General features: G+C 46.7%; 1 protein-coding gene across 2 annotated transcripts in view; it reads right to left on the bottom strand.

The window, feature by feature from the left end:
• The window catches only part of LOC144943205 (tomoregulin-1-like), a 61,954-nt gene extending 39,119 nt beyond the window's left edge, over nucleotides 1–22,835 (bottom strand). For both annotated transcript variants that reach the window (XM_078870485.1, XM_078870495.1), the window contains exons 1-2: nucleotides 22,634–22,835; nucleotides 3,257–3,375 (exon numbers count right to left, since the gene is read on the bottom strand). In XM_078870485.1, the coding sequence (XP_078726611.1) occupies nucleotides 3,257–3,375; nucleotides 22,634–22,835 (321 nt within the window). The remainder of the gene's footprint in view (nucleotides 1–3,256; nucleotides 3,376–22,633) is intronic.
• Between the last annotated feature and the right edge of the window lie 1,801 nt (nucleotides 22,836–24,636).

Below are 24,636 nucleotides of genomic sequence, written 5' to 3'. Positions count from 1 at the left end.
TTCCTGGCTAGTTGTATATACGCGCTTTTACGGAATTCGTATTTATACGGGGGGGGGGTGCGTCGGACATTCCCTTCGGGGGTGTGCTTGTTCTTCTTGTTGTTCTTGTTGTTGTTGTTCAATTTGCATTTTGTTGAAAAAAATGAGGCACACACGGGGTTGAGGGGTAAATGTTCCTTTATTGGAATTGTTGCAGCCGGGACGGCTGCGAGCTGTAATGGGGGGAGTGATGTAGGGTTGTTACGGGAGGGCTGTAGGTGCATGGGATCCAACGGGGAATAAACACAGTGGGCGGAGCTCCGGGAGTACACGGGGGGGGTGCCCGCAGCGACGTCCGCATCAGGCAGCCTGGGGGGTTGTGATCCTGACGGGGGGTATAAAGGGGGAGGACAGAGAGAGCTCGTGGCTCAGTCTGGGAACGAAGGAGGAAGAAGGAAGATCTTCTAGTTAGAAGCCCTGGACTCCCCTCGACGCCGCCCTTGTAAGGGCTGCGGAGGATCGAGCCAGAGGCGTGGTTCCGTGAACCAGGGTCAGTACCCTGGGACTCCGGAGACCGTAGCCCGACTCACCAGTGTCGGGCCAGTTAGCCTCCCCTAGCCCGTTAGTGGAGGACTTGGGAGTAGGTCAGGACTAGCTAGGGTGTATCCCCAGTTATCCGGGTGAGGGGGCCGCTACCCCCTCTAGTGCTGTCCTGTACCGACAAGCTTGAATAAACATACGTGTGCCTCAACCTGGGTGTCCAGCGTACTTACCGGTACTTCAATATGCAGAGCACAACAAGGCAAACCCTGTCAGCTCTATCAGCTTTTTCTTTCATACATTCCTGTTGCTATTTCTTAAAAACGGATCCATTTTGCCTGTTATTTCCACTTCACAATACCAGTGCATACCAGCAGTGCACCTTAGTTTGTATTGGTCAGATAAACATTGGTGCATGCGTATTGCTAGTCAATTTTGAGATAGTAACGGATTTTATGTCATGGTGAGAATATTATTCCGATGTAGCCTTCCCTGTGTATATTCTCTTTACATAGCACACAGTACATGCAAGACAGATCCCATTCTTCCTGCAAGTCCAATTTGATGTGCTCAGCCAGGTCCTATTTACAAAAAGAAAACAATTAAAGTGGTCTAGTAGGCAAGCACTGACCATGAAATATGTTTATCTGTTGTCATTCAAATACACACACAGATATTGTATCCTGTGAATTCAAGGACAGCACATTGTAGACTTGTGCTGGACAGCTAAGTTATAATGTTTCCTTGTCTTTTGTCTGTTCCAGTACAATCAGTAAAAACTTTCCTGGCTGCTGCCAATCAGAAAACACGAGGACACGACTATTGTCCGGTTGAAAACATTTATTTTGGACATGATGTGTGACCAATGAGTGCATATCATTGTGTGACATATCTTTTATTTTGGCTTGACCCTGGTCACCCCAAAACCGAGTGTTTTCCCATACAATTGCAGCTGTACAAGTAAACCCACAACTCCTTACTGCCTATGGCTGCCATTAACCATGATGAATTGTACTTTCATGTGGCTAAGCTTTGTCAACTCACCCTTTTATTATATAGTTGGGTCACATTGCTGTTGCATAGATAGTCGGACCACAAGGAGCTAAGACCACGTGAATGAGAAAATATGCACTGTAATGAGTCTACACGTAGATGAGACCACATGGGAATGAAGATTACATGGAAGTAAAACCACACTGATGTGAGTCCTCACAGCCATGATTTCAAATTGGAGGGAATAATGCCCTTTCATTTCACATCCAATCACTGCCCCTTGTGCTTATCGTCTTTTAAATAAAAATGTGATGTTGTGTCCAATGGAAGAGTTTTAACATTTCATGATACTCAATAGTAGGCTGACAAGTCTTATCGCCATTACATAATGCGTACATGCTGGCGGTTACACAAGAAACGATGAATGACAATAACTGCAAAAATTATAACATCATATCACCAGCATGCCATCAATTAAGCCAAAAACACTTAGCAATGCACTGATTTAAGGGAAAATGTATTTCTTCTTCACAAAAATTATTGCATTTTATAAATAAAATACTTTAGAAACATTTAATTAGCCACAATAATCACGACATGACAATATTTATTTTAGAAACAGACGACGGGGATTATTGTGACCCTTCAATCACGGAAATTCTACTAATGAGACATCGTTACAACAACGTGATGTTGGGGCTCGCCTGAGTGTGTGTGGCATACTGCACAGGCCAGGTTGGTAAGTTCACCACCGTGCACTGACCAGTTTGCTGAAATATACGGCCACATATCCTTCCTCCAACGGTATTGCAACTTGAACCATGGTCGTTAGTCATCTGCGATTCTTTCTTTCATCAAACATGACAGCAGCAGGGTAGGTGTAGGAGAAGGGGATGCTATCCAAATCACTGGGCAAGATGCCTTCTTGATGTGACTGTTGCTACATAGAACATGCAGAATGTATCCGACTTATCAAACCTTGTTGAACTGGAGACAGAATTGAGAGAAATAAATTGGAGTATAGTCTCAGTGATGTGAGAAGGAAAGTGGAGGACACTATAGGGAATTATTTTTATTATTAATTATGGGGCAGTTAGATTCTTTGTCTATCCAGCTATCAAAAAGTAAAAATGTCGGGTTTAATAGTAGATTGGATAGAGTTGTCCAGTTAACATTTAGGCTCTCGAACCACTGTTAGTTAAATACAATTAAAATACTGTATATGCTCCAAAAACAAGCCATGGAGATGCAGACCAAATGTATGAAGAAATTAACAAACACATGTAGGTAAGATCCATGAAAACACCATGATGGGTGACTTGAATGCAAAGTAGGTGAAATGTTTAAAGATGAGAGGATGATTGGTAAGTTTGGCATTGGAACGAGGAACAAGACAGAAGCCATTATCTTAGGAAAATTGACTAGCCACACGATTGTATTTTTCACTGCATCATTGCTTCCTGAGCCATAATAAGCATGGCTCCAGAAGTATGTGTAAGCCAATGTGGAGATGCACAATTTGTGCCTATTGCTAGCTACACCTGTAATATTTAATATGCACGTACATGACACCATCAGCATGGTGAGTAATGAAATGAGAAAAAAAAGCACAGGGCCAAATGCACACACTCATTTCTTTCACAGTAAATAATGACGGCGCATCCGTACACACTATCTCACATGTGTGTGTGTGTGGCTGTATATTGTAAATGAAAACGCAGTGAGTTGTTCGTGAGGTCTGTACCTGGAATTCACATGTGCATGTGATGTTCCCCAGCAGGTTGGCGGTGCACATACCACCATGCTTACACGTGCTGTCATCACACACAGATGCTCCGACATTGCTCACTGGTGCAGTGACATCTGAAAGTGCAAAACATGGATAGAATCGATCATCACTATCATGATTTGGCAACATGCGAACTCATTGAACAGGGCCACAAACAAAACATCAAACATTTGTTTTATTCCTTAATTCTAAGCACGAAGCAGTGTTGACATTTTGTTGTGCATCTGTGTCCACAATGGATGCGCATATCTTGCAGGGAGCTGAGCCTCACACACACCTGGGTCTCATGGAACTCGTTGATGCTGTATCCAAACTCACAGAAGTTTGTTTTGCTTTAGTAATGTCTTTGGAAACAATGCGCTCATCTAAACAAACACGGTAATTAGTTTTTAATATTGTACAGCAACTCTTAACAATAGGATAGTGTTTCGCAATACATATTATACAAAAGTGGCAAGCATTTAAAAATAAAAATAAACGTCGTGAGAATTCTATTTGATTATGTTTAATTTGTAGTATTTTATTATATCCCTTCTACGTGACTTTACCCAAAGAACCAAGAAGAAAAAAGAACACAGTTGCACATAAGGCCCCGTTTTGTTGAAACCAAAGTCACTTAGCACACGTCCAAATGCAAAAGGATGAGATATTTTTCCATGGGTGAATTTTGTTGGATATTATAGGGAGAATATCCGACAATACATTGCTCTCATCGACTCTGATTTACCAACACAATAAACCAAAGTAAGTATCGTATTACAATTGTGCAGGTCATTCAATAATTTTCAACATTCGGATGTGCAAACAGTCCGCTAATTTATTTGCTCATCCAATCTGCCTCACTGCATTTTCACAAATGTTCACAAACTGTCATATAATTTACTGGTTACTGCACAGGCAAAAGTCTATTGTAAAAACTGTGCAAGCATTACATATGGGCGATTGTGCTATTTTCCCGATGCAGTCATGCATACTTTAAAATCTCTAAAGAGTAATATCTAGCGGCAATGTGATACAACAGTGAACTAAGAAAAGAGTATGCCAATAGCTCTGGATGACTGAACCAACTCACACAATTGGCGATGCTGGAATTAGGTCAATCTCTCCACAGTGGCTTACTCAGGCCCCCAATTACACGAGCAGCCAGTTCATGTTTAATGCAAGGCAGAGGACCCCTGTCAGTCAGCTGGATGTGATAGGTAGGATTAATTAGGTAATGTGTTTCCCCACTCTACCTGGTACTGTTTAACTGAACATGCTCTGCAAAACCATGTGAATTCAAATTACGTTTTCTGTAATATTATGCGAGCTGAAAGGTAGTACAGTTTTTGTTTGTTCATTAGGTAAGGCATTTGCAGATGAAAACATTTACGGTGAACATGTGACTGTTTAAAAATTGTTCTTTGTTTTCATAAACCTTTCAGAAAAACATTATACTCAATAAAGTAATTATAATTTCTTGGCCACTCTCGCCCCAACTAACTTGAGAGGGCCATATTCACCTGCAGATTTGACATTTCACCTAATTTACCTTCTTAATATATATAAGATACAAACATTACTTGAATCCACAGTTTCATACACAGAACAGGAGAATAGAAAATTCCTGTTTTAATAAAACTCGAATAAATGTACCAATTTAAATTCTGCCAATATCTTCGTGGGAATTTATTTAAGCGAAATTTTATTTAGGAAATAATCCTTACCGTTATTTGAATGTATATATGAAATATTTGAAATATGCCATTGATATTTGAATGTATATACAAGGCGTGAAATGTGATTTATCCAGGGTTATCCTGCAATATGTAAATGCATTGAACTGGGTTTGCAGTACAGAGAGGTGGTGAATACTCACCGCTGCAGCTATTTTGACATTTTTATTAAATTCATGTTTTAACTTTATAAATGAAAGCACATTTCCCTCAATCAATCAATTGTAAATGATTATTTTTGTATCACGAAGGACCTAGCCCGATAAAATTCCCGTTTTTTCTTTCACTTCCTGCATAGAAAAAAAGAAACTCTTCATTTTGCACCCCTCCCCCCTCCCATTTGTTCCCTCCATCCCACAAATAGAAAAAGCGTGCATTGATTTGTGCGAGAGATATATGTAATGCCTGAAGGGGGAAAAAAGAAAGGATTTTATATAGCACGTATGAGATATGTACATCTTTAAGCAGAATGCATAAGTATGTTGTATGGTACATGATAACTGTAATGGCTGCGGAGCTGCAGAGGACATTATTTAATGTTAATTTAAATTCTAAACGTTTTCCATGATTATACAGCTAATCCCCATTTTGTCTGGTGGGAGTTGCTCCTCAGCTGTGAAGTCATTTATTTACTGGAGATGCCCCACCGTGCTGCCGATTTGGCAGACTTATATATGGCTGAAAATGTTGAGGGTGGTTCCAGGGCATATGCGTATCTACACTTAACACGAACACACAAAGAAGAGTGATAAGACTCTGGTGCCAACTAAACACACTTTACCCATTTCCCTATATAACAGTGGTGAAATGTGTCATTATGAGCAATCACCAGCATTGCCAGATGTGTTTTGGTTTACCAACGGCATAGCTAGTTTCAGTAATTTGAAAATGTTTGTTAAGTTATTTCAAAAATTCTTACTTTGTGTGTACCAGCCCATACTTTGGTCCACTAGCATTGGCGGAGTGGGGCTGCAAATAGCTGCTCCTTCGCCAAAGCGCCTACCTAATTGACGTTGTGATGGGCATATCACACAGAATTCTTTATCTGTAACCAACGACTGCATAACATGTGCTGGGGGTGGGGCTGTCACTATAAGGGGTTGGCACTACACTCAGCTCAATTATGCACAATGTTATTCTCTTGGAACATTGGCCCCGCTGGGGATGGAAGCTTCAGTTCTCCGCACTGCAGACCAGACAGAAGAAGGCGACCACGGCTCGTGGTTATCTGGGTAAGCCTTACTGGCAGCAGAGACCTGCTGTTCTGTAAGGAATCCTTCAACCAAGCTGCCACACCAGTACACGTGCTGCTACACGTGTGCACAGACACTTAACTCGTATTACTATTTCACGGTTGTTTTTATTTCATTCACTGTATATGATTTTCTAGTCAAGTCCTTTTGTATATGAGGACTTCCGTTATCACGGCCCTGATGGGAAAAAATATATTATCACTGATTAGTGGCAACCTGCAATATTAATGTGTTTTTTGCTGCACAATGGATCTCCCTTGTAAAATAGCTGGAAAACTGGATAAACGGGATCATCCATGTGTAGTGGTGATACGCGCTGAGTGTATATGTCGTGTGCCAGCGCGTATGTACGGGTGTGTGTGTGGTGACGCGCGCTGACGGGGAGGAGCAGGCGTCAGTGCGCGGGTGGGGGGTAGTGCTGCTGATTGGCTGTGTGCCGGTGACGCGCCCAGAGGGAGTGATCGGGTAGCAGCGCGGTGTGATTGGTCGGGGAGTGGAAACACGCGCTGAGCGGAACGGGATCGTAGGGATAGCGCGTGGGGATTGGGTAACTGAGGAGCGGTGCCGACGTTGAGGTCCGCATCCGCTCCGTCTCCCGGGAAGAAGGGGTATATAAGGTGATGCACAGAGGAGCAGGGGGCGGAAGTGGAACCATCTAAGAATGAAGACGAAGGTGCAGAGATAGAGCCCGGAGAGGAGAGTAATGGAGAGTAGAGGAGAGTAAGGTATAAGTGTGTAGCCAGCGAGAGAGAACGGTCTACACGAGCTGAGTAATGTATAGTGTGTAGCCAGCGAGAGAGAACGGTCTACACGAGCTGAGTAATGTATAGTGTGTAGCCAGCGAGAGAGAACGGTCTACACGAGCTGAGTAATGTATAGTGTGTAGCCAGCGAGAGAGAACGGTCTACACGAGCCGAGTATGCATACGGTGTAGCCAGCGAGAGAGGAAGGTCTACACGAGCCGAGTATGCATATGGTGTAGCCAGAGAGAGAGATGCAAAGTCTACACGAGGCGAGTGGAGAGTGTAGCAGAGGCGCAGAGTCTACACGAGGCGAGAGAGGAGTGTAGCCGAGGCGCGGAGTCTACACGAGGCACAGAGAGCCGGCAGCACAGAATCCAGAGTCAAGAGAAGCGCATTGTGAAGAAGAGAGGCCACACGTTGTATTGTTACGAGTCAAGATTTAATAAAAGAAGTGTGTTCCCGTCAAGGAGTTTCCTGCCGTCATTTTCCAATACTTCATCTGGCGTCAGAAGTGAAACGGGCTTCCAAGCATGGAGACAAGGAAGACCCGTAGGACCCACGGGATTGACCGCGAGGAAAACCTGGACGACTCGGGGCCGCTGGTGGCGGGGGGCGAGGAGGAAGACTTGCCCACGCTACAGGATCCGTCGACGGCGCCGGCCGAGCGACCGGGGACCGAGGCCGTGCTTCGGGAGGCGCACTCCCGACTGGCGGAGCTGCTGCTCGCCGCCGCGTCCATCTTGGCGGAGATCAGCTCGTCGGGAGGAGCGGGGACGGTGGGGGACATTTTACAAGGTCGCCCCGCAGATTCCCGCCAAAACGAATGGGGGATTCCCGCCATTGCGCCTGGGCCTACTTTTGGCGGGAACGGCGAGCGCCACGTGGTGGTGGGTTCCCAAGCGCGCGCATCGACGTCATCAGCGCGCGAGGGGGTCCGCCATTTTACGTCTGCCGCTGGAGCCGCCATCTTACACACCGACGGAGAGGCGGAGAGGAACCACGAGGCGGATGACTTCATTTTTCAGCAGCGTCTGCCCACGTTGTCAGCCTTCAAGGCGGAAGGCGGAGACTGGGGCAAATTTCAGCGAAGGTTTTTGGCGCATCAAGAGATGTCAGCGTGGTCCGATGCTACGGCGCTGCGGGCGTTGCCTGCCCTGCTGGACGACGACGCGCTCGCGGCCTTCAGGTCGGCACGGAAGTCGGACCGCTCCACGCTGAAGGATGCGCTGGGTTTGTTGGCCAGGGTCTACGGACCTCCCTCGGCGTGCCGCCATCATTTCTACGCAAGACGGAAAGCGGCCACGGAGACCGCGCTGGCCTATCGCACGGCGTTGCTGGCTCTTGCTGATGCTGCGTTCCCTCGGATGGACGAGGAGGGCCAAGACGCGATGGTTTTGGAGCAGCTGCTTAAGTTGGCGCAGGACCTGGGGGTCCCTATCAACACAGCTGACGAGATTGATATTTCTTCTTTGAGAGTCGCCACGAGTATTCAAGCGCACGAGGCCCTACAACGGAAACAAGGAGTTGGTTGCAACGCTGCTGTCGTCGCAGTTCCGGGTTCGGTGGTCACCGAACCCCAAGTCGTCAGCCCACGAGAGGAGGCGTTCGCCACGGGACGACCAGGGGACTGGAGGCCGGGGGCTCGGTCGCCTCTGCGATCGGGCCGAAAGTCGGAGCATCCAAGATCTACTCCGACCCTCGTCACGTGCTATAACTGCGGCCTCCGGGGCCACGTGGCGTCCGGGTGCCGCGCTCCGCGTCAGCGCGCCATGGGTGCTTGGCTGGACGACGACCGAGATCCCAAGTCATCTCTACAATCCCCGGCAAGTCGCGGCACCTCACACGCTCGGCCTGTTTATTCGGCACACATGGGACGCCGCGTTGCGGCGGAGGAGGGCCGGTTAAGGTTCGGGGATTCGGTTCGGCGAGGGGGGTTCGGCCGGGACCAGGGAGACATCGAATGGGCGGAATTGGGGCATAGAATTGTGGCTGCTTCGGCGGGTTCGTCCGTTGTTACGGGATCTATTGATGGGGTCGAGATTAGGGTGTTAGTGGACACGGGGGCATCGGCAACTATTATATCGGACCTCATTTATGATATTCTCCCAGTCCAATGTCGTCCGCTGCTTCCAGTGGATGTGCCATTTTACGCCGCTAATGGGGGATCGTTGGGCATTATCGGTCAGATTAGGGCGTCCATTTGCATTGGAAATATCAAATTGTCGGGACCCGTTTTCGTTTCGTCTTCTTTGGCGGTTCCGTGTCTTTTGGGCACTGATTTTTTGGCTAAAATGCCCATTAAAATTCTTATCGATCAACGATGCATTGAACTGCCATCGGGTCGCCGGATTGCATTTTTGACGAGCCCTACTGACATTCGGACGGCGTGCGCTACGATACAAGCGGTGGCGACACAGACCGTGCATGTGCCCCCGGGTTCACAGATGTTGATTCCCCTCCGGTTGCGGAAACCATGGGTGAGGGAGGCTTCGGAACAAAGTATGCTTTTGGGTCCTTCTAACAAGGCTGTCGGGGGTCTTGATTTATCGGTGGCTCACACTTTGGTGCGGGCTGACAGGGATCCGTTTGTGATGGTTTTGAACGCGGGGTCGCGGCCAGCTGTCATTCCACAGGGCACCGTGCTGGCTCACGCGGCGCGGGTCCCTGTGGATGATGGGTTGGTTGCGCAAGTGGGCTCGAGCCCCGCGCGGAACGTTGAGCCAAGGGAAGACCTTGAGTGGGTCCATTCGCTATGCGCCGCCTCGGACGATTTGTCGGCGGCGCAGTTGGGTGCGCTGCGCGAGTTGCTCATAGAATTCTCTGATGTGTTCAGTAAACATGAGTATGACATTGGGTGCACAGATTTGTTGCACCACCACATTGAAACGGGCGATGCGGCGCCGGTCAAGCTAAATCCCTTCCGACTGAGTCCCGTGGAGAAGGAACATGTTCGGTCGGCTGTTAACGAAATGCTAGAAGCCGATATTATTTCGCCCTCCTCTAGCCCGTGGGGAGCGCCTATTGTGCTGGTTAAGAAGCAGGACGGGTCCCTGCGATTCTGCGTTGATTTCCGTCGCCTGAATAAGATCTCTGTGGCTGACGCGTATCCGCTCCCCAGGATGGATGAGTCCCTCGATGCATTGTCTGGTGCGCGATATTTTTCGACTCTTGATTTGTTATCGGGGTTTTGGCAGTTGCCGCTCGACGAAGAGTCGAAACCTAAGACAGCATTTCGGACTCCAGGGGGGCTGTTCCAGTTTAACCGGTTACCCAGGGGACTTCACTCCTCTCCAGCGACGTTTCAGCGACTTATGGAGTTGGTTTTGTCGGGCTTGCAGTGGGATACATGCTTGATTTATATGGACGATGTCATTGTTTTCAGTAAAACGTTTGAAGAACACCTCCAGCGATTGAGAGGGGTGTTCTTGCGAATGCGATCGGCTAAGCTGAAATTTAAACCGGCCACATGTCACCTCCTTCGGAAGTCGGTTAGATACTTGGGTCACATTGTCGATTCTTCGGGGATCTCCACCGATCCCGCGAAGACGGATTGTGTCGGTTCGTGGCCGACACCTACGTCCGTTTCCGACGTGCGTAGTTTCATCGGGTTTGCTTCTTATTATCGGCGGTTCGTTGAGCACTTCGCCACTATTGCAAAACCCTTGCACGCTCTAACGGCGAAGGGAGTGAAGTTCAAATGGGGACCGGAGGAGGAGGCCGCGTTTCGCTCCCTCCGGGACGCCTTGGTGGGTGCCCCACCCTTGTGTTATCCCGATTTTGCCAGTCCCTTTTTGCTGGACACGGATGCTAGCAACACGGGCATTGGGGGGGTGCTATCCCAAGTCGTTGGGGGTGTCGAAAGAGTTGTCGCCTACGGTAGTAGGGTGTTGTCTCCGGCGGAGCAGCGCTACTGTGTCACCCGTCGCGAGCTGCTTGCCATTGTTTTTTTTGTGCAGCAGTTTAGGCCATATCTTTATGGTCGTCACTTTACAGTCCGAACGGACCACGCGGCGCTACAGTATTCATTGAGGGTCGCCCAGCCCTCGGGCCAGTTGTCGCGTTGGTTGGAAGTCCTCCAGGACTATCAGTTTACGACTACGTACCGTAAGGGGTTGCGACACACGAATGCCGATTGCTTGTCGCGGTTGTTGCCTTGTGATGAATGCGCGTGTTTGTCGGGATCGGCGCGCTGTAAACCGACGCTTGCGGGGGAGATGGGGGCACTGGCTGCGACAGCGGGCGCACCGATCAGGGATGATTCCACTGCCTCTCAGGGTCGGGACTCGCTGCTCTCGCTGTCGCTCAGCGAATGGGGCCGCCTCCAGATGGCGGACAGCTCGCTGCTAGCATTGCGCCGCAAGGTTGGGGGTCCCGAGGGGGACCAGGAGCGTACCGGCTCCTATGTACTTGAGCAGGGAGTGTTATTGAAATGGGACAGTTTGTCCCGGCGGAACGCACTCGTGGTGCCTTCCGCTGTGAGGGGGAGGGTTGTCTTGGCGGCACACGAACGCCTCTTGCACTTGGGAGTTAACAAGACGCTTGCCCTGCTTCAGCGTGACTATTACTGGCCGGGAATGGGAAGTGATGTGGTGCATATTCTGAAGGGGTGCGTTGAGTGCGCCAGGCGTAAACCACCGGCCGTGGCAGCTAATCCACCGCTGCAATCTATTCAGGTCTCGCGTACCAACGAGCTCGTTGCACTCGATATTTTGGGGCCCTTCCCAGTCACGCCGAGAGGGAATAAATATTTGTTAGTGGGGGTCGAATACTTTACCCGATGGCCTATGGCGTGGCCTCTCGCTAACCAGTCGGCAGCGGCTGTGACGGATGCCTTCGTCCAGGGCTATGTCCTGGACAAGGGGGCTCCCGAACGCCTGCTGACCGACCAAGGTAAAAAATTTTCGAGTAAATTGTTGCAAGAGGTGTGCGATCTGTTGGGTACCAAGAAGGTGCGTACCTCCCCGTACCACCCGCAGACTGACGGGATGGTGGAGAGACTCCACAAAACCTTGACTTCCATGCTGTGCCAGCAGGTGTGCGAGGCACATGTAGATTGGGACCTGCAGGTCCCGGGAGTCCTTGCCGCGTATAGAATGGCCCCCCATGCAGCTACGGGGTTTTCCCCATTCTATTTGATGTACGGTCGGGAAGCTGACCCGCCAATAGAAACGCAACTTGGCCTGTCCGCTCCACGAACTAATTCTAATTTGGCAGAACATATTAAGGTTAATATTCATAAGCTGACAGAGGCGAGGGAGGCCGCACGGCTTAATTCGCGGGCTCGCCAAATTGCTAATGAACGGTTGCGGGCACGGAAGGTGTCCATGCACGAATGGAAACCAGGTGACAGGGCCTGGCTGCATTGCCCTCAGGCACCCTTGGCTACGTCGCCTAAATTGTTGAGACCGTGGAGGGGACCCGTGGAGGTCGTGCGCGTTGCACGGCCCCAGTGCGTTCAGATAAAGTGGGGAAAGCGCCGTTGGTACGTTCACCCCTCCCGACTGAAACCGTTCTCGCCTCCATATGGCCTCCCCGTGTGTCGTGATGGCCGGGCGTGTGACGTGACCGGCGACCCAGAGGGGGAAATGTCTCTGCCTGATCCACACGTATTTTCGCCTGATCTGCTCCCAGGTGTCTCGGAACTGACAGCTGCCGATCACCGGCGGCCGGATCTCCGCGGCGGGGCCGGCCCCTTCAGGCCCGTTCCGCGCCGTCTGGAGCAACCGGAACCGCCGGACGGTCGTCAGTGTCCCGCCCCATATGATGGACCAGCCAGACGGACTCGCGCCAGGTCGTGCTACTTTGCATGACCTGCCTCGTGAGGAGTCGGGGCAGTTGGAGCGCCTCGTCACTGCGTGTAGTCGCAGGGACGTGGGGCGCGTTCGTTTCGAATTTGCTCGTATCGTGTTATTGTTGACTTTTCGTGTTCATTGTCAATCTGTACATAGTTATTCTTGTTGTTGTTGTTGTTGTGTTATGTTACGGGGCACACTCGGGGGGTTACGGGGTTTTTTTTTGTTGGTTGTCGTTTTATCATCGCGGTTGGTTGTTGTTAGCAGCCGGGCCGGCTGCGAGCTATGTGGGAGGGGGTGATGTAGTGGTGATACGCGCTGAGTGTATATGTCGTGTGCCAGCGCGTATGTACGGGTGTGTGTGTGGTGACGCGCGCTGACGGGGAGGAGCAGGCGTCAGTGCGCGGGTGGGGGGTAGTGCTGCTGATTGGCTGTGTGCCGGTGACGCGCCCAGAGGGAGTGATCGGGTAGCAGCGCGGTGTGATTGGTCGGGGAGTGGAAACACGCGCTGAGCGGAACGGGATCGTAGGGATAGCGCGTGGGGATTGGGTAACTGAGGAGCGGTGCCGACGTTGAGGTCCGCATCCGCTCCGTCTCCCGGGAAGAAGGGGTATATAAGGTGATGCACAGAGGAGCAGGGGGCGGAAGTGGAACCATCTAAGAATGAAGACGAAGGTGCAGAGATAGAGCCCGGAGAGGAGAGTAATGGAGAGTAGAGGAGAGTAAGGTATAAGTGTGTAGCCAGCGAGAGAGAACGGTCTACACGAGCTGAGTAATGTATAGTGTGTAGCCAGCGAGAGAGAACGGTCTACACGAGCTGAGTAATGTATAGTGTGTAGCCAGCGAGAGAGAACGGTCTACACGAGCTGAGTAATGTATAGTGTGTAGCCAGCGAGAGAGAACGGTCTACACGAGCCGAGTATGCATACGGTGTAGCCAGCGAGAGAGGAAGGTCTACACGAGCCGAGTATGCATATGGTGTAGCCAGAGAGAGAGATGCAAAGTCTACACGAGGCGAGTGGAGAGTGTAGCAGAGGCGCAGAGTCTACACGAGGCGAGAGAGGAGTGTAGCCGAGGCGCGGAGTCTACACGAGGCACAGAGAGCCGGCAGCACAGAATCCAGAGTCAAGAGAAGCGCATTGTGAAGAAGAGAGGCCACGCGTTGTATTGTTACGAGTCAAGATTTAATAAAAGAAGTGTGTTCCCGTCAAGGAGTTTCCTGCCGTCATTTTCCAATACTTCACATGTAATAAATAAAATAAACTCAAACCTGTGTAAATAATATGACTTTATAATGAGTATTGTACCAAAGGGGATGCTGCCATTGTGTAATGGTTCGCGCACCGGACTTGCAATCCAGACGTCACCAATTCGATTTCCTGATTAATTGTGGGTAGACCACAGACAGTTAATGAGTAAGTAGGTAATGTTGGTAGGGGTAAAGTGTGCGTACTCCCACCTCTTCCAAGACGTCTGGCCAGTGTGGAAAATGCAGTAATGTCTACTTTAGAGGGGCTTTCCAGAGCACCCTCTAGTGGAGGCCATTTCACCAGCAGTTGTATGAGTAAGCAATTACAGGGATGGATCCTGAACCTTTTCTCACTTCGCCGTGAGTAACGGAGCTGTTTAGATGCCTTGTTAGCCTGCCTCAAATTGAGGAAATTCCCTACAGGTCGACAGTGGATGGATCAGTTACTTTAGATGCTGTAATATCATGTACCGTATTTTTCCGCATATAACCCGCGGTGTATACCACTTTTTACAAACAAAACAAGACCCTGCGGGGTATATGGAGGTGCGGGCTATCCCAAAATTATTTTACACGTATGACATGTCATAACTCGATTTAAGGGCTTTCGTGACTGCAGGGATTCATCTTATTGGTTCTTTCGGTAAAGTCACGTAGAAGGGAAGTAATAAAATAATAAAAATAAAACATAATAAAATAAAATAATTCTCACGACGTGTCGGCTACAACGCAAGCAGCCGTTTTCAGGTGAAGAATGAGACACTACCAAGCTAGGAGCTTATATATAAGCTGGGTTGGAGGTGGAAGAGCGCCTTAACAAAAAAAGAATGTGCATATGAAGAGGAATTTAGCATATTCATGGAAAATGCGTAGGAGGTGGGCGGGGGGGTTTCAAAGTCATATTATGCCCATGCATTATGCAGGATCAGCAGCACCAAGGGGGGTGCAGGGAGTAGCATTAACAAAGGAAAGGAATGTTAATGATATGTAGCTGCAGTTACTAAACAACTACGTAGAAAACTAAAGTATAAACTACATAAAAAAAAAACTAAAGTATAAACTGCATAACACCATCAGTATACTTACTATACTCTACAATAAGCTGAGTTACTAACAGCAAGTAATACATTACAATTCTACGTCGTAAAAATTATATAATATGCTTCCATCTAAACTTTATTCTCTTACATCACACGAGCATATACCGTACTATATACTGCCATAGATAAACCCAACATTAAATTATATACTGTATTGCTATAAACCACCTTATACATTTTAATATAACACTATGTATTATTCTACCTACCCTAATGTGTATCGAAATGGTTTATTACGTCCTTCCAATGATTGCTAAGCCAGAATCCATCTTCTCGGTTAAAATTGTCTCTGTGTTTGTATATGTGGATCGCCTCATGAACGAATCTCTCATGATAGCCAGATGGCTTGCAGAGAACCTCTGTCTTGGAGAAGTCAATGTCATGTGAGCCCACTGAGTTGTAACAGTGATCTGCCACGGCTGAGGTGTTTGTCCTACCGTGTTTCAGGTCAGCTTTATGTTCACGGATGCGGTCCGTATATAATTTAATGTTGGGTTTATCTATGGCAGTATATAGTACGGTATATGCTCGTGTGATGTAAGAGAATAAAGTTTAGATGGAAGCATATTATATAATTTTTACGACGTAGAATTGTAATGTATTACTTGCTGTTAGTAACTCAGCTTATTGTAGAGTATAGTAAGTATACTGATGGTGCTATGCAGTTTATACTTTAGTTTTTTATGTAGTTTATACTTTAGTTTTCTACGTAGTTGTTTAGTAACTGCAGCTACATATCATTAACATTCCTTTCCTTTGTTAATGCTACTCCCTGCACCCCCCTTGGTGCTGCTGATCCTGCATAATGCATGGGCATAATATGACTTTGAAACCCCCCCGCCCACCTCCTACGCATTTCCATGAATATGCTAAATTTCTCTTCATATGCACATTCTTTTTTTTTGTTAAGGCGCTCTTCCACCTCCAACCCAGCTTATATATAAGCTCCTAGCTTGGTGGTGTCTCATTCTTCACCTGAAGACGGCTGCTTGCGTTGTAGCCGAAACGTCGTGAGAATTATTTTATTTTATTATGTTTTATTTTTATTATTTTATTACTTCCCTTCTACGTGACTTTACCGAAAGAACCAAGAAGATGTCATAACTCGTTTAATTTTTCATGGTAGGACTTTCCACTATGCAATACTTACCTTTGACTAAAGCACTGCTGAATAAACCACTCACACTAAAATTGCACATGTTATCACGTTTTAAATGACAATGTTTGAAGTGGGCACATTTTGTTTACCGTAATACTTTCAGTGGCTGTAGGGGGGTGCGAAAGTTTCAGCGGAGGCTATGGATTGCACAATGGGAAGGGCCTTAACAAGCATCTTCCAGACGCGGAATCGGCAATGGCGTTACCGTAGTGCCACTATTGTCTGCGCAGTGTGCAATCTACCAGTGCTAAAACTGTACAAGGGTAACTACCCGTCCAGTAGCTGTAATATGATGAGGTCGAATGCTGGTAAGCCTAACAGTACGCCTACTTACTTATCTACCGGTTATGTGTTACTTATTTATTGAATATTTACTTTTGTTACTTATTTACTGTTTTAAATTCACTCCTTTCTGGCTAGTTTGTTTTCTTCGTGCACGTTATGATTTTAATGTTAACAATTGATAGTGGAATATATTGCAAATGTAAACTTTGTATTAATATCATGGAATTAAGCTGCGGTAACGACGTTAAAAATATTAATTGCATGCGGGGTATATGGAGGTGCGGACTATTTGAAATTTGTTTTACACAAAACGCTATTTTTGCGGGGTATATGCGCCTGCGGGTTATATGCGTATGCGGGCTATATGTGGGAAAATACGGTATACATTTTTTAAATGATAAAAAAAACATTGAGAGTAAAAAAAAATCACTATCGGAAAATACGTACTTACTCCTCTTCGCTCCCTGTGGAGCATAAGGCCGCAACAAGCCCACGCCATGCCGGACGGTCTTTAGCAGCTTTATAGGAAAATAAGCATTCATATACTGTGTTTTTGGAGAGTCGCCCATGGCAATATGGGTTTGTACCATATTGGGGGGACACATCCCCCCCAATATTCAAATATGCTCAAAAATTTCCCCCAATATATTGCTATAAACAATATATATATAAAAAGAATAATTGCAATGCTATGTAAATAAAAACAACAATTTGCTAAACCTTGGCCACAATCTCTGGACTTGTCTTCATATAACAATGCATAGATTCTGTTTGTATGATTATGGTTATACTTTATTAACCCCTAATCTCTGCCATTACATACAAAGAAACAAGAAAAGGTAAAAATAATAAAAAAAACAGAGCAATGTAATACAATACACTATGAGACATAATTGTAAAACATTAATTAAAAGTTCATCCCATGTGTTAGTGAATTTTTTAATATTTTAGGCAGGAAATTAGTTTTCAAATTTCGATTTTTTTCTGGGGGGGGACCCCTAGACCCCCTGGAAGATTTGGTCCCCCCCAATGTTGACTCCATGGCTATGGCATTGGTTTGTACCAAAGCACACCACCCGCAGAAAACTGACACCCAACGCTCTGGCTTCATACTCGAGGGAAAACGATAGTGAGCTTAAGCAACAAAATGAAAATTACAATTACAAAAACCACTGACCTTCCATAACTACAAACTGAGCACTCCCTTACAAAAGATAATATATCTCAATGAGTTTTCAAAAGGTTAAGCAAAGGACAATTCTCTGAAATCAATAAAAAGACAAAAGTATGACCTCAATATTGTGTTAATTTCTCTGAAATTATATAATTTCTGCACGTACAATAATAGAAGATAGTAACACACAATGATTTTCATCACCCATGATCTATTCACCAGCCCACTGGTCTTTCCTGAATGTAAATACGATGTCTCTAACCTACATATGTTCTCGGATCCATGTGTCCCTCTGCCTTTCTCAGTGTAATTTTAAGCATGCTTGTTCGCACACTTTAAAATTTTTGCCGCAGAGCGTAATCTCCGCTTATGAAAAACTTTCTTCTTTAGGTACATTGTTCTTGTTTGTCTCAACATTTAATACATTTGACATGTATCTTAATTCGCCTCGCAGACTTATTGTACGTATGAGAATAGGTTGTCCCCTTTTTTCTGGCAACAAAACAGGTGTTAAGATGTTAAAACACCAAACTGAAACCTTTTACAAGGAATCATGTCTGCATTAACCACAATACTTGTGGTCAGACTGCAAACAAAAACACGTCCTCTGATAATATATGCATTGTCTATGAAACGTATTGGTCCACACCAGAGACAGCTTTCTTTTTAGCCTCGTCTCAAAACGGTGTTAGACCAGAGGACGCCAAAGGCTTTTGTTTATTGCTCATATTTATCTTGAGCCCAACTTTGCAGCCTTACTTATTAATTGATTCAATAATTTCCATTGGTTATTTAAATTACTTATTATAACAGATGAAATGTGTCATATTTCCTCCATTTATCTCTATTACTTTAATTCTCCAATCCAGTTTTTGCTAAATAACATCTTATAAAGTTTTCTGTGAATACATTTTATGAAAGCGTGTCTCTTTGAATGACTACCTATCTAAAACGTGTTGTTGTTACTTTCTTCAAGCCACTTTGATATCGATGTCTAATAAAAAAAATATATCGTTTCTAAATGTCTTGTTTTCATCTTGGTTTATGTTGCACTTGGACGACTGCATTGACATCCACCGAGTCAAATACAAAGGCTACAAATCATGGTATTTGATATATTTATTTGTCTTTCCAGAATATAATTGATAGTATGTGGTCAGTGGTAGAGAAACCTTTCCTCAAACTGAATTGCTCATGTGGCTGCGTGGCCTCTAAATTTACCATAATTACGTTCCGACTGATATTCGTAAAAAACGTATACAATCAGTCCTCAATTTACGAACGGGTTCGCTAGTCGATTTGTTCGCATCTCAAAACTCAATATATAATTTACATACGATCAGTGTTATGATGCAGTCCAAGGTTCATAGGAATTTCGCCTTTCTCAGACCGCTTTATTACGTCGAGTTCATCTCCATAGTAATGGTGCAGCGTTTATTGTATGCACCAGCATCACGTGCCTTAGTCTCACTTACTCAGGCATGAGGGTCATGACGATATCACAAAGTATGCGATAATAGCTCAAACAGCACACAATGTGATGCACGAAAAATGGTGATGAATGATTCACTGACGTTGTGCATCACGCGGGATTCTGGGACTCATTACATCTCGCGGATGATCACTCCGCCGAACGAAGTAGTTCGTAAGTATGACTAAGCGTTCGCAAGTCCGATGGTTAAAACAACATCTTAAGGCAGTTCGTTCATAAGTGCGGATGTTTGTAAGTCGGACGTTTGTATCTCGGAGACTGCCTGTGTATGTGATAAGAGACTAATGGGTGTGTACATATTTATGTCAATTGTATCTCCTGGATCACATGATCTAACTTTGGACATCAGCAAAGACGTGAGACCAGTTGTTGGTACGACATTAGTGGCCGTCGATAAATGAAGTCACGCACCTAGGGGGGTGGTCAGACATTTGTGACGATGTGTGACGCGGGGGGGGGGGGTGAGAAATGTGACGTCACATCAGAATGCGCAACTTTAAATATAGACGACACGTTCTACTTAATTAAATAGACTTTTTAATCAATGTTTTCTCCTACAACATCAGAGTGCAGCGCCACATTAAATACGCACTACAATGACAATAGTTTAAAGCTATTTGAAGCATGTTTTTTTTTTGGGGGGGGGGGGCAGAGCTTTATGACGTCATATTTGGGGGGGAGTCTGACTTTTTGTGACGCCGTGTGACGAAGGGGGGGGGTCAAAATCGTCAAAAATCGCGTGATGTAATTTATGGACGGCCCCTTAGCTGATGTATCTACTCATCTGATTTGGTGGCTCAATGATAGAGCGAGCATCTCACAATCGGACGATTGAGAATTAAATTGCTGGATGAGGGTTAACTCAGTCCATTATCCCTCCAAGGTCGATAAAATTTATACCACTTTGTGGCGAAGTTAACAGTGTCCGTGCTATATATATAATCCCTCTTTCCATAGGAAACTGGAATCACCACCACTGGCTCAGGAGAAAATCACGTTCACTTTTTACTCGAGGTTTTGCACAAAAATGAAATATCTTGATCATGGAATGATGCCTCAGTCATTCTTATGTTTAAAACGTGGTGATAAGAGTTGAAGATATAACATAATTGCAAGTACTGAACATATATTTATCTCCTGTAATGTTTGTTTTAAGGCCAGGCCTTGATTTTGCCACCGGTGTGGAGCCTAGCCTATGTACTTCAAACGACTTGACATTTCCAGATGACATTTCTTCCACTGGGAAGAGCCGTGTGGCCACGTGATCTGTATCATTCGGGGAGAATAGAAAAAAAACGCGAGGCTGCAAGCCACAGCACGCTGCTTGTGTATCATGGGCGTGGATATTCCTTTGTTTAATCTTGCATGCAAAGGCTACAGACACATCGGTGATATCACACACGTGCGTGTCAGATCGCAGTGTAGCCAGCAACCCTGAGACGTGCCTGTGGAAATAGCCTTTATACACACACACACAACCGCATTCCTAGGGGTATACCCATGGTATAATTTTTTTAAGGCAGGAAAAAATCCACGGAAATACTAAAATGGTACTGGATTCCTCAGCGTTAAAATTACAATGACGGCGAATCAATATGAGTATTGCCGCATTTCAAAAGCAGCGTGCCAGCACATACATATAAAAGTACGTGTCTATGAGTGTGTACATGCTGTGTGTCCTAATTGATGTGCATACCGCTATTAATAGCAACACAATATTTTGCTATTTACCATTGGTGTATTGCTGTATATACGATATATGTAGTATGTATCATAATAAGTACGGTATTCCAAACATAGCACATTCATTTGCATGTAAAAACTATGAAGATACAAATTATGTTTTAAAGCTTTCGTGACTGCAGGGATTCATATTCTTGGTTCTTTCGGTAAAGTCACATGATGATGATTGCTTGTGTTGCAGTCGAAACGTCGTGAGATTTTTATTGTTTAATATTTGTATTATTTCCCTTCTACGTGACTTTACCGATAGAACCAAGAATATGAAGATATACTTTGGTACATTTACCCTTTGCAGCTTTAATGCTTTTAAATGCAATTTAAAGCCACGAGGTCTCATTGCCAAACGGTTTTGTATCGTTTTGTGGGAGTACATTTGAAGGTCGCTCAGCTGCCGAATCCCACAATGGATGCAAGAGTGGCTCTTTAACCATCATCTCTATCCCAACCAGAATGGGGACTGATTGTCTAGTACCCAGTCCAGAGAGCCGCAATATTTGAACAAGACGCGCTGCTCCGATGCTGCTTGTGTCCATACTAACAACCAGCGAGAAAATGTATCTATCTGCCGGTGAAGGAAAACACTCATCTACTGGTGGAAACATTAATAATTTCTGTTATAATCAAACAGCAAAACCGATAATGAACACATTCATAAAGTGTACACTGCTGCCCATATTACGAGGTATTCTCGATGTTTAAGAACAATAGGGGTATGGTGATAAGTGGATGGGCTGTTACAGGGAGGAATGGGCATTCAAGGTTCAAACCCCCTTTGCTTTTGTGATTGATGTAGATATTGGCACCATTGTAAGAAGGGAGCCAAGTCAATGTGTGAAAATGTTCTGTTGTTCAATTATGCTAGAAAAAAACCAAGGCGAATATGTGGTCATGTTAGCGGAGCCAAATTAAGGGTCACACGAGTGATTTGTAAATGTATCCTCCACCTCGATTTTCCTCTTTAAAAACGCACCGCAAGTCACGAGCCATCACTGGTCATGCATTGCTGATGACGCTCACGATAACGAGGTTGCTGGTTCACAGAGTCGAGTGATTAGCACGCTAGCAACGGAAGCTTTCGGATTGCAAATGTTTGGCTGTTTAAATACCCCATCTCAGTAATTCGAATGCATTGTCTATATCGAGCAAGGTCATCTGTTGTCAAGTAGACATTTAATGGCATTTACCACACAATGAAACTCACTCACAAACGGCAAAATATGATGCACTTAGCTCTGTATTATTCTGCCGGTCAGAAAAGCACATACACATGAACACCAGTACACATTCTCTGTATGCGTTTTGGCAGAGTAAACACGTGCACTTCTCAGTGAGCTGCGGGCTATGCATGCGCGTGTCACCCTTACGCGAATACTCCACAACGCTGCGCCATCCTCTTTCGGAATTTCACGCGAAATAAGCCCCAGCCAAAAGAGAAGAACACAGCTCCCACGATGCTGCCTGCACATGCGGGCAGAGCGCATCAGCACACACACATTCGCAGCAAAGCGCACACTGTATCAGCAGAACACGCACTGATGTGTGTGTATGAGAGATGGCTGCTGCGGGGTCCTGTGATGAACACGCGCCGTTGTCCGCAGCGTGGTCAACACGGAGCCTTTTCTCTTACCCGTGCAGTTCTGCGCAGCGCTGCTTCTGCTGCTGCTGGTGCCATTGCTGGCCGGCGCAGTGCAGGGAGCCGACCCGTTGGGCCCCTGGGAGCCAAGTCCGGCGGGGAGACCCCACGACCTCTCGCCGGCGAGCGCTGCCAGGCAGCAGAGCGCTGCGGGCAGCAGGGCGCGCAGCCGGGAGGCACAGGCTGAGCCCCGCATGACGACTCATCCGCATCCCAGATGCCAGATCACAGCGGGGCCAAGTCGCAGTCGGGCCCCTCTGCCTTCTCGTCCACGCGCATTGCCACCTATTTCTGTATCTGCCTGCCTACCTACCCACCCACCTGCCTACCTACCTGCCTGTCTGTTTATATCTCAACGCCCCTACCTCGTCCTCCACGCGATATCGCTACCGTAGACCCTGCACGATCTATACCACGGACACTACTGCAGGCTAGGTTATCTTATTCCGCGACACACTGTGCAAGTGTCGCCAATCTCATGTTCGGTTCCTCTATTTCACCCGGGTTGTTTGTGTACTCTTTTTTTAATTACGTTGCAGACGGGAGGAGGAAAAAATAAAAAAAATACGAGAATGAGAAATGCTATATTTCTAATGCTATAAACATCACAACAAAGACAATAAACTACGGCAGAAAGCCGAGCAAGCACGTTTGTGATGGTGGATGGGAGCGAGTGGATGGAGGCTGCGACTCGTGCAGTGAGCACGCGACGCGCGCGGTGTCTGTCTGGCGGATGAAGAGGACCACCAGCCCCCTGCCGCCAACCCCCGCTGGTGTCTGCGTGCGTCTGATGTGAGTCTGCGTGCGTGAGTGTGTGTGCGTGTGCTCTCTTTCGTGCGTGTGCGCGCGTCTGATGTGAGTCTGCGTGCGTGTGTGCGCGTCTGCTGTTTTTCGTGCGTGTGCGCGCGTCTGATGTGAGTCTTCGTGCGTGCGTGTGTGCGTCTGATGTGAGTCTCCCTGCGTGAGTGTGTGTGTCTAATGTGAGTCTCCGTGCGTGAGTGTGTGTGCGTCTGATGTGAGTCTCCGTGCGTGAGTGTGTGCGCGTCTGATGTGAGTCTCCGTGCGTGAGTGTGTGTGTCTAATGTGAGTCTCCGTGCGTGAGTGTGTGTGCGTCTGATGTGAGTCTCCGTGCGTGCGTGTGTGTGCGTCTGATGTGAGTCTCCCTGCGTGAGTGTGTGTGTCTAATGTGAGTCTTCGTGCGTGAGTGTGTGTGCGTCTGATGTGAGTCTCCGTGCGTGAGTGTGTGTGCATCTGATGTGAGTCTGCGTGCGTGAGTGTGTGCGCGCCTGCTGTGAATCTGCCTGTGTGATGAGGGTGTGCGTGTGTGTGTGGATGTAAGTCGTGCGCTCTGGCTAGGATGGGTGGCTCCTCTCAGCCGCCGGTGAACAGGGACCATTTGAAATTGAAATCACACCTCGCCATGCTCGGCATCATTACGCACCGATTGGTCCGTGTGCTGTAATATATATATTTTTACATGTACCCTCCCTCGTTGCTGGGATGTATGCATTTAGAATCTGTAACCGTTTGCATTGTTTATATTTTTTGTGCGCGATGTATTATTATGATTACACGTAAATGTTGTTTTCCCGAGCCGATAATGTCGCGGGTGCTGATGCTCTGAGCTGCGCCCCCCTTGCAATTAGCGCGAACGTTTCGCTCTGCCGCTTCGTGAATGCGCGCATCTCGCACCATCAATTACTCGCGAGCGATTGACACTTCACGTGGGTGGCAGCGCGCGGCAGCGGCCACGAAACTTTCCAAAATAGAACTTGTCCCACTCGTCACTAGTCCGAACTCTTAAGCAAAACACATTCCTACTCCTCCTCGTCTTCCTCCTCCTCGCCGTCACAAAAGTGTACTTCATTAAGAAGCATTTGAATCGACGCGAACGTGCGATTTAGCCTAGGTCGTTGCTATGTCAGATAGCACAGGTGTTTTAGTTTCCGGAGATAATAAAACACAACGACGCATAATAAATAAGCCAGCCGCTGTTG

This window comes from Lampetra fluviatilis, chromosome 2 (assembly GCF_964198595.1).
Source record: "Lampetra fluviatilis chromosome 2, kcLamFluv1.1, whole genome shotgun sequence".
NCBI lineage: Eukaryota > Metazoa > Chordata > Hyperoartia > Petromyzontiformes > Petromyzontidae > Lampetra > Lampetra fluviatilis.
Note: the sequence above shows the minus strand (reverse complement) of the source record. Positions and strands in the feature narration are given on the sequence as shown.